The sequence below is a fragment of the Ceratotherium simum genome, chromosome 13 (genome assembly GCF_057802395.1).
Source record: "Ceratotherium simum simum isolate JZ-2026a chromosome 13, ASM5780239v1, whole genome shotgun sequence".
Taxonomy (NCBI): Eukaryota; Metazoa; Chordata; class Mammalia; order Perissodactyla; family Rhinocerotidae; genus Ceratotherium; species Ceratotherium simum.
Window position 1 is genome coordinate 42543426 of NC_141912.1, and position 17129 is coordinate 42560554.

Genomic DNA, 17129 nt, shown 5'->3' on the forward strand with positions numbered 1-17129 from the left:
TCAGCACCCAAACCCCCTAAGTAAGGCTGCATCTCCAGCTTCCCATGGGGCAGGGCTGGGGAGTTGGGGCACCAGGTGAACGGCTTGTTTCCTCCTCTCTGTACCCCCTACCCTGACCCCTATCGGGGGCATTCGAACTCTGAGTCCAGAAAGGAGCCCAGTGGGTGGAATCCTCCCATTCTGTCAGCCCCCGCACCACTCCACAGAGACAAGACGCGCGGGTACAAAGCACAGTGTTTACTAAAGGCACAACGTGGGGAGCCTGGAGGGGAGCTGCTCTCCCAGCAGTCACCCCACACTCTAACCTGAACCCAGCGCCCCCTATTCCGGCCACCCCCCACCCTCACACCTCCTGGTGGAGAGCTGTTAGCACCAAAGGGGGGTGGGAGAGCCCCACCTGTGTGAGGGGGAGTGCCAGCCGGAGGATGGGCTTGCTGCCATCTGAGTCCCAGGAAGGCAGGCCTGGGCACCCCCGGCACCAGTCGCTGCCTCTGAGACGGAACTTCCTGAACCCCCTGCTTCAACATGTCCTCCTTCATTGGTGGGGGGATCAGGCTCAGAAGATAGGACCCTCCCAGGACCTCTTTTACCTCTAGCGCACCCTGTCCCCTCCCTTCTCCACCTGATTTCACCTCTGGGAGCCAGGCTGAAGGCCTGTTCCTACCCAGCCCCATCAAGAGGGCTGCCCCTGGGGAGTACTGAGCCGGGTGGGGGGCTTCTCCTGACCCCACAGGCTGCCAAGCGGGCACTAAGTCCAAACAGGGGGCCGACGGGGAGGAGTCAGGCAGGGCAGGTGGCTACTTCACACACAAGTGCAGCCTGAAGGGCGGGAGGGAGGTGGCCCTGGCCCTGCCAGCCCCCAGGCCTGCCCCTGTTCCCCGACATGGGGACAGCCAGGGTCACAGCACATCGCCCTCCTCCATGCTGAAGCTGCTCCGGCGGCTGCTGGCCTTGGAGGCCTCAGGGGACATGGTGGAGAAGAGGGGGTCGGAGGCCAGTGGTAGCAGTGAGTCGTCCAGGAGCATGAGGTCCAGATCCTTCTTGGACAGGTTGGGGAACAGGGAGCCATGCTCTGGCCCCAGAGGTTCGGGGTAGCCTGGGGGCCCTTCATCGCCCCCGTCCCCAAAGCTCAGGCTGTGGCTGAAGTCCAGGTGGTGGAATGAGGACGGTGGCTGGGGTGGCTGGGCTGGCGGGGGCAGCGGGGCCTGGGGGGGCAGAGCCGGCAGTGGCTCAGGGTCAGGGACTTCGGCCCCCAGCAGCAGGGCCTCCCCCGGGCCCTCCTCGCTGGGCAGCTCCTGCTTCACCACCTGCTGGGCCAGCTCGGCCATGTTCATGCCCGACGGGGAGGTGGTGGGGAGGCCGTGCACTCGAGCCTGCATCTCCAGCTCCTGCGGGTGGGGCAGACAGAGGGCTGGGGGCACACACCCACGGGCACCAGCTCCCCCCTGAGCCCCCGCTGCAGCCCTGGCCCCTCCCCTGTGGCACCCAAGACCACAAACTGTCTCAGCTGGAAGGAAGCATAGGGTAGCTCTCGAGACTAGACCAGTGTTTTTCAGACTACAAGGTGCAACTCATTAGTGGGTTGTAAAACCACCGTGCTCAGTCTTGACCACCTCTCCCTCTTTTTTTTAATTGAAATAGACTTGCCTAGACTAGACTAGAATAGAAATGATCAGAATCACTGCATCTATTAAGGATGAGGGTTCTTTCATGAAACTTTGATTTTTCACTTTGAGTGTGGCCACGTGTGCTGGATGTAATGTAAATTATATTATCTCCTATGAGAAACTGAAAAGTTCAAAAGCCGCAGTCCAATCGCCCTTTGTGTAGAAGACCAGCCTTGGGTCCAAAGAGGACAGAGGCCGTCCACACAGAGCCAGGATGAGAACCTCGAGAACCCCTGCTCCAGGTGCATTGACACTCCCAAGGCTTTGCTCTTTAGTTGGCGCCCATGGTGATTCTTAGCACCACCCACCAAATGGTCCCTCTGCCTCCCGCACATGGGAGGTTAGCACTTTTCTGCCCCCATGAGGTTAGGTGTAGGTATGTACTTGCATTGATTAAGGAAATGTGAGCAGAGTGACATGTGTTGCCTTAGGAGTGATACATGGCTTTAAGAGCCAGATCTAGATGTGCCTGTCCATCGGCCTGGGTCCCAGAATGAGGATCTCGCGGAACAGAACCTCCCGCTGATATCTGTTGCTTAAAGTGGCTGGGGATTGTTTGTTAGCAAACTATAACATCCTGACTGTTACAGCCTCCCTCCTCATGGGCATCATTCCCATGTCTCCAACTTCAGAGTGTAAGCACTGCCCCTGGGGTCAGGAGCCAGGCCAGGGGTCAGGGGTGGGAGATACCCAAGAAGTCCGAGTGCAGGGGCCAGACCTGGATGCGGAGCCAGAGCTGCTTGTTGGTCATCTCCAGGCGCCGAGAGTGGTTCTCAAGCTCCCGGGACTTCTGCAGGTCCTTCTGCATCCTCCGGATGTAATCCACAGAGGCCTTGAGGATGGTGCCCTTGTTCCAGCGCACGTCCCTGCAGGCCGGGCAGAATCAGAGGTGCGTGCTCAGAGGAGTGGCCGGCTATTTGCCATGAGCTCAGTGGGCGGGAGTCAAACCCTGCTTTAGTTTCAGAAGCCTACGTTGTCCGTCCCAGCTTGGCCCACAAACCCCAGACCTGGCCACCCCCTATTTGTGGAGGAGGCTGACCTCCATCTGCACAGAACGGGCTCTCCCAGGTGACTTCATTGCCACAGCCCACGGCACTAAGCCCACGAGACCAAGCAATTCGGAGCAGCCTCCTTCCCCAGGCCTTCCATTCCTGCCACAGAAAGCCATGCCTATCCTCAGCTCTGACTACTTCTACCCCCGGATCACCTCTATACCATCCCAAAGACTTGCATGACTCCTCCTCCAGGAAGCCCTCCCAGCCCCAGCCCCACTTCCAGGACCTCTGGCTCATCTGTCTTGTGCTTTCGTGATTTGGGAATAGATGATAACTCCTAGAAGGCTGCAACCAAGGGATTCTCTTCCCATCCTTTCCCCCTGGCCTGAGCTCGGGGGCTGGGTGCGGATAATACCTGACAGCTGCTGCCACCCCAGCCCCTGCCCTTTCCCCCAGAAACCCGCTCACAGGTCGTTGGCCTTGGGAATCAGCATTCCCAGCTCCTTGATCCGGTCGTTGATGTTGAACCTCCGTCTCCTTTCAACTGAAGTGAACAGATTGTGGAGGGAGCAGTTAGAGGGATGGGGGCCCCATCTGGGGAGAAGGGCCCAGCCAAGGAGGGGTGCCCCAGCCCTTCTGGGAAGAAATGGGTGACCAAAAGGTTGGGATTTCTACAGGGGCAAGGGGGCAAGGGTGCAGGCCAGACACAACTCAGGGGCCTTGGTCAGGCTGTTAGCACAGCACAGCTGCCTGGGGCAGCAGCCCTCCCCGCTGCCCAGAACTCCTCCCCAGGAGCTCCCAGGTTCCACGCCCTAAGAAAACAGTCTGATAAACTCATTCACTCTGAAGTTCTGGGGATTTCTTGACTATCTCTTCCCTGGAGCCCCCTCTCCCACCCCCTCCTAAAGAAGGCTGGTGGAGAGACAGCAGTGCTGAGCCTGCCCACTCACACCAGGGGGAGGATCTAAGGCCTGGGGAGGGAGGCCTTCCTAGAACCTGTGCAGGGCCGAGCCCAGGAGGGAGGGAGGAGGAGGGAGGCAGGGCGAAGGGGCTGGTGGGACTCACTCAGGTTGTGATTGTCTTTCTTCTGCCGCTCCTTGGCCAGGGCCCGGCTCTCAGCATCTGGAGGCCAGGGGAGAAGGAGAGAGGAGCTGGGAGGGAGGCAGAGGAGGAGAGAGGAGGAGGGAAGCCAGGGCCACAAGGAGGCAGGGAGGTGGTACCTGTAAGCTCTCGCTTCTGGGTCAGTTCCGCGGGGCAGGAGCTGCTGGTAACGCCCACCAGGGAGGCTGTGACCTGGGGGTCGCCACTGTACACATTCAGGTGGCTGCTGGACAGGGGCAGCTGTGGGGTGAGGTGGGGAGAGGGACACAGTGAGCAGCCCCCACTCCGTGGAGGGCCCTCCCCAGGGCCCATCGTCTCAGGAACAGCCAGAGATCCCTGGGGGAAGCTGTCCTGGTGTCACCCGGGTGGCAGTGTCAGCTTTAGGGGGTCTGCAGCCAGCACCAGGGCTGCCCAGTTCACCCCGGGCCTCTTCACCGAGCTATTCCACCTGAAAGTCTGCAGCGTCCAGAGCTGAACACGCTGCAGCCCCTGCCCTCAAGGAACAGCCAGCCTAGAGGAGCCGGAAGCACTGAAGACAGTGATCAGACCCAGAGATAGTGCAGTGGGAGGATTACACCCTGGGCATCCGGGAGCCCAGGGGAAGGGCACCTAATCTATTTTGGAGTTTCTGGAAGGTTTCCAGAGGGCGTGGAACTTGAATTGAGTCCCTGCAAAGATGTGAGGAAGGGCACAGCAGGCAGGGGGCTGGCTGAGCAAGAAGAGGGGCTGCACAGAGCGTGGTGGTCACAGCTGCAGAAGCACAGAGTGATGCGGGCAGGAGACTCGCCGGATCCTGCAGTGCCCGGTTCAACTTGCAAAGACCCTGGGATTTTGTGATGAGCAGCCAGTGGGGCTTTAAGCAAGGACAGATTTGAGCTCTGGAAAGATCTCCCCAGCTCCTGCCACAGAAACACGCAGAGCAAATCACAGGCCCAGAAACCTACAGGGTACAAAACCACCCCACAGGGTACAGAGAAGCCACAAAAAGGGCCAGACACTCGTGCCACCCTCCTTCTCTGCCTTCCCATGCCTTGCCACTGACAGCAGGTTTCAGACCAACTGGCCCGGGTCAGCTCCTGCGGAGCCACCAGGCAGTGTCCACAGGGCAGTGGGGACTAGGGATGGACTCCTTGACTGCCCACCTCGAGAACTGGAACTTCCCCTCGGTGGCATGGGCTGGGGCCAGGATCCAGGTAATAGGCTCAGGCCCGAGGCAGGAGTGAGCAGCTGAGGTTCAAGGCCTCCAAAAAAGGGGAAGGGCACCCGCAATTCCACCGGCTAATGTAAATACCTGTCCCCCTTGAGCAAAGCTTGCCCACAGTTTCTTGCCTTACCTAATCTTCCCACAATTCTGTGGGTTGACGGCAAATCCCCATTTTGCAGCTGAGAAAACTGGGGCTCAGAATGTTTGAGGGACTTGCCAAGGTCAAAACCAAAGCTAGAAGCCAGGCCTCTTGATTCCAAGCCTGGCTCCTTTCCACCTGCCTCCTCACCTCTGCCCACTAGGCCCAGAGAGCACTCATGCTGCCAGGAGGCTGCCCAAGGGAGGGGACAAAGCCAGCCCCATGTCACTTACCCCATGGAGTGAGGGACACAGGCCTGTACCTGCTGGGCCCTGGGCTTGGTAGAGGAGGGGAGCCCCAGATCCCAAAGGAACTCATCAGCTCCAGGCCTTCCTGGGGCCACGCTGCTCCCCGCCAGGAACACTCGCCCCACCTCCCCTCTGCTGAGGCCCAGCACCAGGGCCCCCTGCCCCCAACCCCTCCAGGAAGGCTTCCCCGACTGCCCAGCCATCTGTCCCCGCTGAAGCCCTATCATGCACGCAGGCTGAGGCACATCTCTCTGGATTCATAATTCTGCTTGGCCCTAGGCCCTCGTCACATGATTTGATGGAGGCGACTTTCATTTCTGCAGCTGGATGCTGGCTCTGCCTGGGGGAAGACCCATCTCTAGCTCTCGCCAGGCTCAGAGCCACTGTAGGACCTCTGCCCGCTCCCTCTGACACACCGCCCCACCCTGGCCAGCAGTACCGTGTTGGGCATCTGAGTTTCAGGATTGATGAACCCCAGGACGTTGTCCAGACACATAATGTTGTCGATGACATCAAACTGAAAGATAGAAAAGTCATCTGGGAGGGCCCACTGGAGAAGGACAGGGGAAGGGGCACAGGGACCTGAAAGGACCTTAGAGCCCACCTCACCTAACCTGCGCATCTGGGGGAGAAGGAAATAGGCCCAGAGGGAGGATGCGCTGTCCAGGTCCCACAGGGCCCAAGGCCCAGGCCAGGGCTCTTCCCAAGGAGCCAGGGTGCCCAGCGAGATTCTTTATGTATCGTCTGTCTGGACATGGCTCTGCAGTGTGCTGGGCTTTCCTGTATGAGTCTCCTGTTTCTCCCCAGCAGAGCTTTCAAAAGTAGGGATGACGTTTCTCCTGTGAGACGGGCTCCCTGAGGGCGGGGCTGTGTCCCCCTCAGACTGGGGCTCCCTGAGGGCAGGGCTGTCTCCCCTCAGACTGGGGCTCCCTGAGGGCGGGGTTGTGTCTCCCCTCAGACTGGGGCCCCCTGAGCGCGGGGCTGTGTCCCCCTCAGACTGGGGCTCCCTGAGGGCGGGGTTGTGTCTCCCCTCAGACTGGGGCTCCCTGAGGACAGGGCTGTGTCTCCCCCTCAGACTGGGGCTCCCTGAGGGCGGGGTTGTGTCTCCCCTCAGACTGGGGCTCCCTGAGGGCGGGGTTGTGTCTCCCCTCAGACTGGGGCTCCCTGAGGGCGGGGCTATGTCTCCTCTCAGACTGGGGCCCCCTGAGGGCAGCACCTTGCCTCTGCCGTTAGACTAGCAGTCCCAGGAGCGTAGCCCCTGGCTCTGGCTCTGCCGGTGGCAGCCACTGGCCAGCTGCTCACTCACCTCCCTCTCGGGGTTGGAGCCGATGTGCAGCATGGCCATGGGGCTGTTGGGGGCACTGTTGCCGGCCGAGGAGGACAGCACGTGTCCCGGCCGCACCCCCGGGGAGGCTGCGGGCAGGGGCTTTGGGGAGCCCTGGGCAGGGCTGATGTGCGCGGCGAACTTGTTCCCATAGGTCTCGGACAGGTACTCCCGCACCTTCTGGTCCCGGGACTGCTGCAGGTGGTAGGAGGTGGGGTTCTCCAGGTAGGACTGCACCTGGGAGGGGAGAAGACAAGGGCTCTAGGGGGCCCTGGGACCAGGGCGGCGGGGGACGGGCCCGAGCAGGCCCTACCTTCAGCACCTCCCCGGGCACAGGCGGCGGAGACTGGAAGTGGACGGGGGTGTTGATGGCCGGGGTCGGCGGCCCCCCCAGCTGCTGCTGCTGCTGCTGCTGCTGCTGCTGCTGCATGTAATGCATGACGGCCTGCTGCTGCATGCGCTCCCGCTGCTCCTCCTGCTGCGCCTGCTCCCGCATGAGCTGCATGCGCAGCCCGATGCGCGATGCCATGGCGGCTGCTGGCGCTGGCTCCCTGTGGACCGGGGGACATGTCTGTGAGGCACGAGTCCTCGTGAAAGTACTGGTCTTGGGGAGGGGCTGGGACAAGGGGGATTGCACCCATTGTAGAGGAGAAGACACTGAGGCCCAGAGAGGGGAAGGGATTCGCCCAAGGTCACCAAGCAAGTGGGTGACAGCTGAGACTTGAACCCAAGTTTCCTGGTTCCTGGGCCGGAAACAGAGACTCTCTCTTCTCCATTCATGGCAGTTGGTCAGCCCCAAAGCCTGGAGTCACCCTTGACTCCTCTCTTTCTCTCACACCACGTGGTGATCCTGTCAGATCTGACCTCAAATACATCCTCCTCTGCCACCACCTTGCTGCCACCAATGTGGGCCCAGCCTCTACCACGCCTAATCTGGCTTCCTGAAGGAGCCTCCTGCTGTTCAGACTCCTTCCGGTCCTGCCCCACAACATTCTACTCATAACTCAGTAATTAGAGGGATCCTGTCAAAACCTAAGTAGGATCCCCTCCCTCCCTCTGCTCAGAACTCTCCACAGCTTCCATATCACTCAGAGTAAAAGCCGAAGTCCTTTCCATATAAGGCCCTCTATCATCTGTCCCCTCTGACCCCATGTCCTCCTGCTCTCCCCCTTGTTCCACCCACACCCAATTCCTCAAACACACCAGGCACACTCCTACCTCAGGGCCTTTGCACCTGCTTTTCCCTCTGCCTGGGATGCCCTACCCCCGATACCACCTATTCTTTCACCTCCTCCAAGACTCAAATGTCACCTTCTTCCAGAGACCTTCCATGACTCCCTAATTAAAATTGCAAAATGCCTACCTGCCCCCCAACTCCCTATGCCCCTTCCCTCTTTTATGCTTCTCCATATCACTTATCACCGTCTTAAATATCATGCATTTTTGCTTAGTTATTTCATTCATTGTCTATCTCTTCCTCACTAGGAATGCAACCTCCCCTAAGGGCAGGCATTTCATCCGTCTTGCTCACGCTGTACCTTCAGCCTCTAGCCCAGGGCCTGGGTCACGGTTGATGCTCTATGAATGCGCACAGGGAATGTTTACTGTTTATGAACCGGCCCTGGTGAGACAGCAGCAAGCCAGCTGTAGTGCCTGGGCTCCTGGCGTCTACAGGCCAGTAAACAAGAAAGGCGAGTCCCCAGGCCATTATATGCCTGCTCAGGGAGGGCCACCTCAGGGCACCCGGTCCTGCCAGGGCCCAGGGAGGGCTTCCCACCACCCAGCCCTGCCCTCTGATAAGTCTCAGTGGGACGGGGTGACTACAGACCCCAGACCTAGTCTGGAAGCGGGGAGGACAGGACAGAATGAGTCCTGCAGCCGGGCCCACTCTGTGCCTAGCTCGCTGAGTGACCCTAGGCACACCCCTGCCCCTCTCTGAGCCTCCGTCTCCCCAGGCACACAATGGAAGGGTTGGACCAGGAGATTTCCAAGGTCCCTCCTAGCTAGGACGGGCTGACTGTCTGAGAGGTGCAGGGCCCCTGGGGATGCCAGGACTCCATAAAGGTCCTGGCAGGGGCTGGGGGGGTCCCATCTCGGGGATATCACGAGAGGCAGTGTGACTTCATGGTTGAGCAAGGGCTATCAGATGGGGCAGATGTGGGCTGGAATTCCAGCTCTGCCACTTCTTTGCTGTGTGACCTTAGGCAAGTCACTTAACCTCTCTGGGCCTCAGTCTCCTCATCTATAAACCGTTTCTACTTCAGAAGATTGGTGAGAGCGTTAAATGAAATTAATGTGTGGCCCTTGGTAGACTGAGTGGGTGAGTAAGGATGAGCACAAGACTGGCAGGGGCAGCTGCAGTGTAGACCAGAGGCCAGAGCTGTAGCCCAAGGCCCTAAGAATGAGACCCAGACCTCTGGAGGTGGCAAAGGAAAGCAGCACAGGCTGACATGTTCTGCCTAATGCCAGACATCAGACTAAGTCAGCATTAGCGGAAGGTCCTGGCAAATATTCAGTGCAAATCACCAGATCATGGAAATAATAATAATTGGCATCTATTTGAGCATTTACTGTGTGCAGGGCACTGTTCCGAGCACTTTAACCTCAAACAGCCCCAGTGGGTAGTTTTGGTTATTATTCTTCTGTTACAGATAAGGAGAAACAGAGGCGCCGGCAGGGTAAGTATCCTGTGGCGGGGACAGAGCTGGGACCCAACCCCGGGCAGCCTGGCTCCCCAGCCCATGCCGGGGTCTGGAGACCACCGCATCCCCACGCAGGGCTGGGAAGGAGCTTGTCCCAGGTTGCATGTCTGGTTGATCCAGGGCGGGGAATGGAGCCCAGGCCACCTGACCCCAACCCAGGGCTCCCTCTGCCACCACAGCTGCTTCCCTACAGCGTGGGCAGGACCATTCGCCTTGAGGTTTGAGCCCTGGAGGCGCTTACTTCCCCTTCCTTCCTCCCTTCTCTGCCCCCAGGCCAGGAATTAGTGGAGAGGCTGCCTCAGCCCCAGGGGTCACTCTGCCCAGCTCCAAACAGGACAGTCCCCGAGGAGAAAGGAGCAGTTTCCCCCCTACTCCACTCTCCTCTGCCCTGTAGCAGGGACACAGCTGCAGCCTGTACCCCTTTCCCATGCTCCTACAGAAGGTAGCCTTCTCTGCCCCCAACTGCAGCCCTACAGACCCCACGGGCTCCGACCCCAGCCCCGCCCACTCCCCTCGCAGCTGCACCCCTGCGCACTCACACCCGCAGCTTTGGGGAGCCTGTCCCCTTGGGAACAATCCCACTTCAGTCGGCCCCTGGTGGGGGGTCATCGGGCCTGGCAGTGCCAGCCGGCCTGGGGAGGGCTCGGGGAGAAGGAGCCCCTTGTTCTCTGACAGCGGGCTGGGCACCCGTCCTGGGCTGCGCTGGAGCTGGCCCTGCCACCAGGAGAGCCTGGGCTGGACCTCTCCAGCCTCTCACAGGCTGCACCAGCCTCAGTTTGCTCATTTGTAAAATGGACACAGGAGTCTGTGCCCACCACCCACCCAGGGTCTGTGTGAGCCTCCTGGGAGAGGATATTGGAGAACTGTGAACAGCGAGGTGTCTGTGCATCAGAGTGTCGGTAGCCTTGGCCTGTCCCCCGGCCTCTGACAGAGGGTGGCTTGGTGGCAGAGCAGAGTGAGGCTTTCCCAACCCCACCTCCGTTGTCAAAGCTGTCACCCCCCCTCACAGAGCTGTTTCTTCCCACTATAGCCCAGCCTCCTCCCCTGGCCCCCACTCTGAGTGTGGCCTGAGTGGGATGGGTGTGGGGTTAAGGGAGGGATGTGAGGGGATCTGTGGGCGAATGGGGTGGTCCAAGAGAGACCCTAGGCATGCTAAGCACCGTCCCCCAGCCCCCAGGCACACCTCCTCACTCTCAAAGCCTGAGGGGCCACATGCAGCCTCCCCGAGTGCCCACTGGTCGGGAAAAATTGAGAGGAGGGACATAGGAGACCAAAATGCCCCCGGACCCCTTCTCGCCATCTGACCTCCAGACCCCCAGGCCTGGAAGGGGTCCACCACACATGTACTCAGTAACACCAGGGGCCTCAGTGCCCACTACGTGCAGACCCCGGGCTACAGTGTTTCCCTGAAGAACCTTCCCTCTGCCCGCATCCTCAGGTAACACCCTCCTCCTGAGTCTGACGCCCCAGAGAATTCCTGCCCCTGCCCCATCACATGGAAAACACAGCAGGGAAGCTTCCGCTGGGGCAATGAGAGCCGCCCCCATCTGCGCCCGCAGAACCACGGGCCACTTCCCACCCCTGTTCACCCAGAACCTCCCACCTGACTCCACCTCCGCCCTGAGCTGGGTCCCGTTCTAGCTGAGTTGTGACCAAAACGAGCTTCGCCGTCCAACAGGTGCAGCTGGAGCCCCCGCTCTGCCCGCACCGGTGGGTGACCGGGAAAGCCACCCAACGTCTCTGTGCCTTGGCTTCCTCCTTGATGAAATGGAGCCAATGAGGGCGCCCGCCTTGCAGCGTTGTTGTGAGGATTCGAGGAGACGGTGAGTGTGCAGAACTCGCCCAGCAGGCCCCTGGGCATTCGAGAACAGATCAGCGCTGGTTTCTCCTCCAAAACTGCGCTCCTGTGGTCAGGGCCAGGGCTGATTTCGGACCAGCCTGTGTGGGGCCTCCCTCATCTGAACAGGCTGGTCAGAACCTTTCCTGAGGAATGATGTGCACAGAGGGAGGGGAGGGACGGGGAGCAATCAGCGGACTCCCTAAGGGAGAGGCCAGGAGAAAGAGTACCACGGACCACGAAAGTCTCAGATATAGGAAAGAAGATCTCAAGGATATAGCATTGAGTGGAAAAAGCAAACTGCAGGATGAGATGTACCGTCCGAGCCCATTTAGGCAGGAAATGGGTAAATGTGTAGAAAAGACTAGAAGGATCAGAATGCCTCTTGAATGCTTGCCATGGGTCGGGGCTGGCCTACGCCCCTTGCAAATATTAACTCAACTATTCTTCACAACAACCCTCTGAGGTGACTACTATTATTGCCCCCAATTTTCAGGGAGAAACTGAGGCACAGAGAGGTGAAGTAACTTGCCCAAGATTACACAGCAGCCTGGTTCACAGCCCCCACTCTTTATCCCCCAACATCCCAAACTGTTTAGAGTGCTTACCTCTTGGGAGAGGGGGAGGGGCAATGGAGTGGAGAGAGGTAAAGAGGGGTTTTTAGAGTTTCTCATTTGACTTTCGAAGCATTTAACTCTTAGGATGTGACTATGTGCTACCTGTGTAATTCTTTTAAAACAAGGGATGAGGAAGCAGGGCAGCTTCTAGGGGTTTGTGAAGGGCCCAACCTGCTTCCAATCACATCCAAAGGTGGGGTCCTCCAGCTGCACCTGGAGTCTGGCCCAAGCCCTGCCCTGCTCAGCTCAATGGTTGTCAGGCCAGTTGAGGCTCCTGGGTGAGGACACTGGGTGGCCACCAGAGGCACGGGGCCAGGGTCAGAAGCCACACACCAGTTGGAGCTGGAGGGCCGGGACCCAGGGCCCACTCAGTTTCCACAACAGGCCCAGAGAGGAGCCTTCGGAGGGGCCTGATCTTTACGTGGTGCCCCTCAACTGCTCCTAGCTGAGGCAGGTCCCTTCAACTGCTTTTGGGGCCCGAACTGCCCTGGGGGTTTTTCTGCCTTCCAAGTAATCCTTCAAATATTGGATCAGGAAGAAAATACATATACCCCATAAGCCAGAAAAGCATCCGCGTGCTCACCAGGGAACATGCACTAGAATGTTCACAGCAGCACTACGATAGTGCCCAACCTGGACAACACCCAGATGTCCATCACTAGGGAAATGGATAGAGACGTTGTGGTCTATCCACACACTGGAACGCTACTCAGCAATGAGATGGACCAGCTATTGGTGCACACAACTCAGAGGACTCTCTCAGATGTTGAACAAAAGAACCAGACACAAAAACGCATACCGTGTGATCCATGTATGTAAAGTTCAAGAAGAGGCGAAACGAATCTTCTGGGTTAGAAGTCAAGATCCTGGTTACCCTTGGGGGTAGTGACTAGAGGTGGCACAGGACAGGTTGGGGTTGGGGGACCAGGAATGTTCTGTAATATGATGCAGGTGTTGGTGACATGGGAGTGTCGAGTTTATGAAAATGCATCCAGCTTCTCACTCACCCTTCATACAATTTTCTGTATGTGAGTTATACTTTCATAAAAATTTACATAAGTCTGAGGGCAGACTTTAAATAATTTAAAAGAAGAGTTGAAAAAATTACCCTCTCCCCGCGCCCGAAAGAGGCTATGACTTTGAAATGCCTTTGGTACCAGACAGCTTCAACACAACTGCCGAGTGTAGCTTGGTACATCCTCTTTGGAAAAGCAATTTGGAAATATGTATCAAAGTATTAAAAAATATCCACTAGCTTGAGGAAGTAATCCTAAATGCATAAAAGGTTTTTACACATAAAGATGCTCATCACTTTGTATACAGAAAAATCAAAACTAATCTTAGAGAAAAATAAAAAATAATCTCAATGTCCAGCAATAGGACGGTTGAATAAGTTACGTTGTGTTCCTCCTGATGGCGTATATGTTTATAAGTAACATGGGGATATGTCAAACGACAAAAAGTAGGATGCAACATTCTATATAAAATATAATCTCATCATCACCATGTACAAATCTGTGTAGAAAACCCTCCCGGGAGGAAATATACAAAAATATTGCTGACTTCTTTGGATGATGCAATCATGAGTGATTTCTTTTCTTTAACCTTTCGGAAGGTTGTTCTTTTTCTATAATGAACACGTATATCTTTCTAATCGGGAAAAATATTTTATACTAAGATCTGACGCTTATGGAGTACTTACTCTGTGTGTTGTCTGAAGGCCCTTATTTAATTATCACAATGACTTCATGACAGGAGTCCCAGTACTGCCCTCACTTTACAGATGAGGAAACAGGTACAGAGAGGTTGCCACTTGTCAAAGGTCACAGAGCTGAGTGGTGAGGCTGGACCCAGGCAGTCTGGCTCCACAACCCTAACCCTGGGGCTTAGAGTTTGGCCTCGGTTCTGCCCTTGAAATGAGGGTCGCCACATTTTATTTTAGGAGTTCCACTGAAGAAATCCCCCTACAATCAAAGGGTTTCAGCAGCTGATCTCTTGCATCCAGCTCAGGGGCCAGAGGGTGCTCAGGATGATGGAATGGTCTGGAATCCTCAAACACAAGCAGAAAAAACTCTACCCTTCCTCAAAGGGCAGAGATAATTTCCTGTATTCCCAGAAAAACACATGTCTGGCGGCTGAAACAACAAAGCGTGCTAGCCCAGCAGCTTGGATGCCTGTTTAAGCCATTTATTACGTCCTGTGCCTCTGTGGTCGGAAGAAGCTCCCTTCTGATCCAGTCTGTTACAAACTCCCCCTTGTGCGGGAGCTGCACGGTTGTGGAAAGCAACCCTACCACTAAAGGAAGGCCTCCCCAACAGGTGCTGAGGCTCCCGGAGGCCGGGGAGGGACCCCGTGACCTCCTGGGCGACTTTTCAGCCTTGGGAAGGGAAGAGAGGGGAAGATTCCAGGATCGAGGTCTGTTTTGTCTTCTCTGAGCCCCTCTGGCAGAGGAGATGGCAAAGGCAGGCCTAATGAACTAGGAAACAGAACAAGAATGTCCACACAATCCCCGTGCCTTAGGACAGGCCATTCCAAATTACCCCGGCAGTCACGGGTCCCCGCAGGGCCCAGGGGAGGGCAGGGGGGGCAACAGTTGGGCCAGACCCAAAGAGATCTAGAGGTGGGGAGGTGTCGTAAGATTTCCAGGAGCCAGCAGTCCTGCCTACGAGATGCTGTGGGTACCTGGCATCAGGATGCTTGGGTCTGAGTCCCAGCCTTGTGCCTGACTCAACGTCTGAGCCCAGCCTCAGTCTTTCCATCTGTCAAGTGGAGCTTACCAGCTGGGGCCACCTCTCCCACAGAGCTGTTGTGATCTAAGTTGGGACGATGGGTGTAGAGGCTTCTACAAAGGTGAAAGTGTGGGCTTGGGGGAGATATCACCATTAGGTCACTGTTCATTGTCACTTCATCCATGCTCACCGGGGGCATCCCTGGACAAGTCTCCTCTTTCTGTTCTCTTAAGTTTCTTTTGAGAAAAGAGTCCCATCCATTCTCACTCACACACACACACACACACACACACACACACACACACACACACCCCATATCAAGGCCCCAGGCTAGGGCAGAGCAGCCTCGTGGTAACCCCAGCTCTGTCTCTCCTTCCTGGACAGGGGCAGGAAGGCCTTGGGCCAGCTTTTCCCATCATGAGGCACCCTCTTTGTTTCTTCTCCAAAAGCCTTGGGTTTTAAAAGGTTTTCTTCTCCAAAGCTTGTCTATCACCTAATTCACTGCAGTGTGATGGGACAGGCAGGTGGATAATAATGATGGCCTCCTCTTTGGGTCCTAAACAGGTCATGAGTGGGCAGAGCACTCACACAGTGCCCGGCACACTGGGGATACTTATAATGCAGGTTGTTATTCTGTTCTCTGGCCCAGTGGTCCCCTGGAGGTCACGAAAGGCAACAATGGGGCCCTTGGGCTACTTTCAATATTGAAAAAGAGCAAATGGAAGTGACACTTGCCCTGGTAAGCGTGCACTGTTTGATTGGAAGGTATTTGGTACTGGGAGCAGGAATGAGGTCAGTGGTACATGCTTTTCACATCTTTATTTTAATGTTTTGGCCTTTTTTCTTTTTCTTGACGTAAATTTATCCTAGCAAAATGCACAGATTTAAAGTGTATATCTCGATGAATTTTTACAGGTGCATACCCCTGTGTCATTGCCACCAAGATCAAGATGGAGAATGTTTCCATCACCCTGGAAAGTTCCCATCAAGAGGTTCCCCCAGAGGGAACCTCCAGTCTGACCTCCATCCCGTGGGTTAGTGTCACCTGACCCTGCGCAGACATAAAGGCTATCACGCAGGATGTGGTCCTCCATGTCTTTCATGCAACATAATCACTCTGCCAAGTGGGGACACTCTTGGCCCAGGCTGATCACACCCCGTTTGTGATGAATAAAGACTGGGGAAAAATAGTGAATGACAGGAGGAAGCTAAGGCTCCAGAAGGATGATGCAAAATGCGCATCTGCGGCAGCAGAGCAAGACTCACACCCAGGATGTGCTCCATTCCACCACGCAGAGTGCCTGCCTCTCCAGGACCCACCACAGGACACTGCAGGAGGCTGCAGGGCTGTGTGTGTTTGGGGGAGGGCTTGTTTTTAATTCTCTGAACACAGGCAGGAGGTGGGGAGGAGGGAAAGGAAGGAGAGGGGAGGCAAAGGGCAGCCACAGGAGCTCCCGGCCAGCTTAGCAGCCTCCAGTGCCCACAGCTCAGGCCCATCAGCCCCACGGCCCACAGGAAAGGGTGGGAGCTGGCGCCTCCTGGCTGGCCGGCCTGTTGGCCCCCGGCAAGGCAAGGCAATTGAGTAGCAAAGGGGGCGGCTTCAAAGGCAATCCCAGAGAGAGGCGCCCAGGCTGTCCCACAGGGACCAGCTGGACTCTGGCATGAGGCCTGCCCCAGGAGGACTGCCACCAGGCTTTGAAGGACAGGGGGACAGGGGGACATGTAGCTGAGGGAAGCATGGAGAGGAAAAACCAGAAAGGTCCTAGGAGGTGTCCACCGTCGTGATATGCATGGAAACAGCCCAGCCACACATGCAGACCCTCTGTCTGTCTGTCTCTCTCTCACACACACACATACACATACACAGGCACGCACACACACGCACGCACATTGCAGAATCCCTCCTCCTGCCCCTTGGTGGGCAGTCGCCTTTCTCCCGAGTTGGAGTGGGGCAAGGGCACTGAACCCCTCTTCTCTTGCTCCCTGCACCCCCCTCCCGGACACTGCATCCACTTGAGCATCCTGCCCATGGCCACACTGACCACTTGAACAAGTTGTTTCCTGGCCACCTACCAGTCTCCCCAACTACAAGGGAGCGTCCAGAGAAGTCAGCTTTCTTCTTTGGAACCTCTGCCCCATCCCACCCATCAGACGTCCCAGAAAGAGACTCAGGGCCCACGGACGCTGCTTGTCCAATGACTCAACACGCGCTCAATTACCACCTGTCCCCTCATTCAGCAAACACTCCCTGAGCCCCTACTATGGACCACGCACTGCCCTAGGCACATGACCTACATCGGGTCTCCTTTGTCCCCCACAAACCCCACACAAGACAAATAGCACTTCTGGCAGATGAGAAAACCAAGACTCAAAAAGGCTAAGTGACCTGTCCAGGGTTGCACTGCAAGGACACGGTGAAGTGGGGTTGCAAGCCCAGGCCCCTCTCAAGTATGCGGCCACCACCAGCTCCAGCACAGACGAGGAGGCCAGGGGCTCACAGGGAAGACCCATGGAGATGGACTGTGGTCCCCCTGAACTCCCAGCCCTGCCCCACTCCCCCCACCCC

At 57.0% G+C, this 17129-nt stretch overlaps 1 protein-coding gene across 2 annotated transcripts in view; it reads right to left on the reverse strand.

Annotated features, from left to right (window-relative positions):
- Positions 1-222: 222 nt before the first annotated feature.
- Positions 223-17129, reverse strand: part of TFEB (transcription factor EB) — a 47105-nt gene continuing 30198 nt past the window's right edge. For both annotated transcript variants that reach the window (XM_004424163.3, XM_087438576.1), the window contains exons 2-9: positions 6992-7229; positions 6661-6915; positions 5794-5871; positions 3883-4003; positions 3728-3784; positions 3131-3206; positions 2386-2533; positions 223-1388 (exon numbers count right to left, since the gene is read on the reverse strand). In XM_004424163.3, coding sequence (XP_004424220.1) covers positions 900-1388; positions 2386-2533; positions 3131-3206; positions 3728-3784; positions 3883-4003; positions 5794-5871; positions 6661-6915; positions 6992-7207 — 1440 coding nt within the window. In that variant the 5' untranslated portion in view covers positions 7208-7229 and the 3' untranslated portion in view covers positions 223-899. The remainder of the gene's footprint in view (positions 1389-2385; positions 2534-3130; positions 3207-3727; positions 3785-3882; positions 4004-5793; positions 5872-6660; positions 6916-6991; positions 7230-17129) is intronic.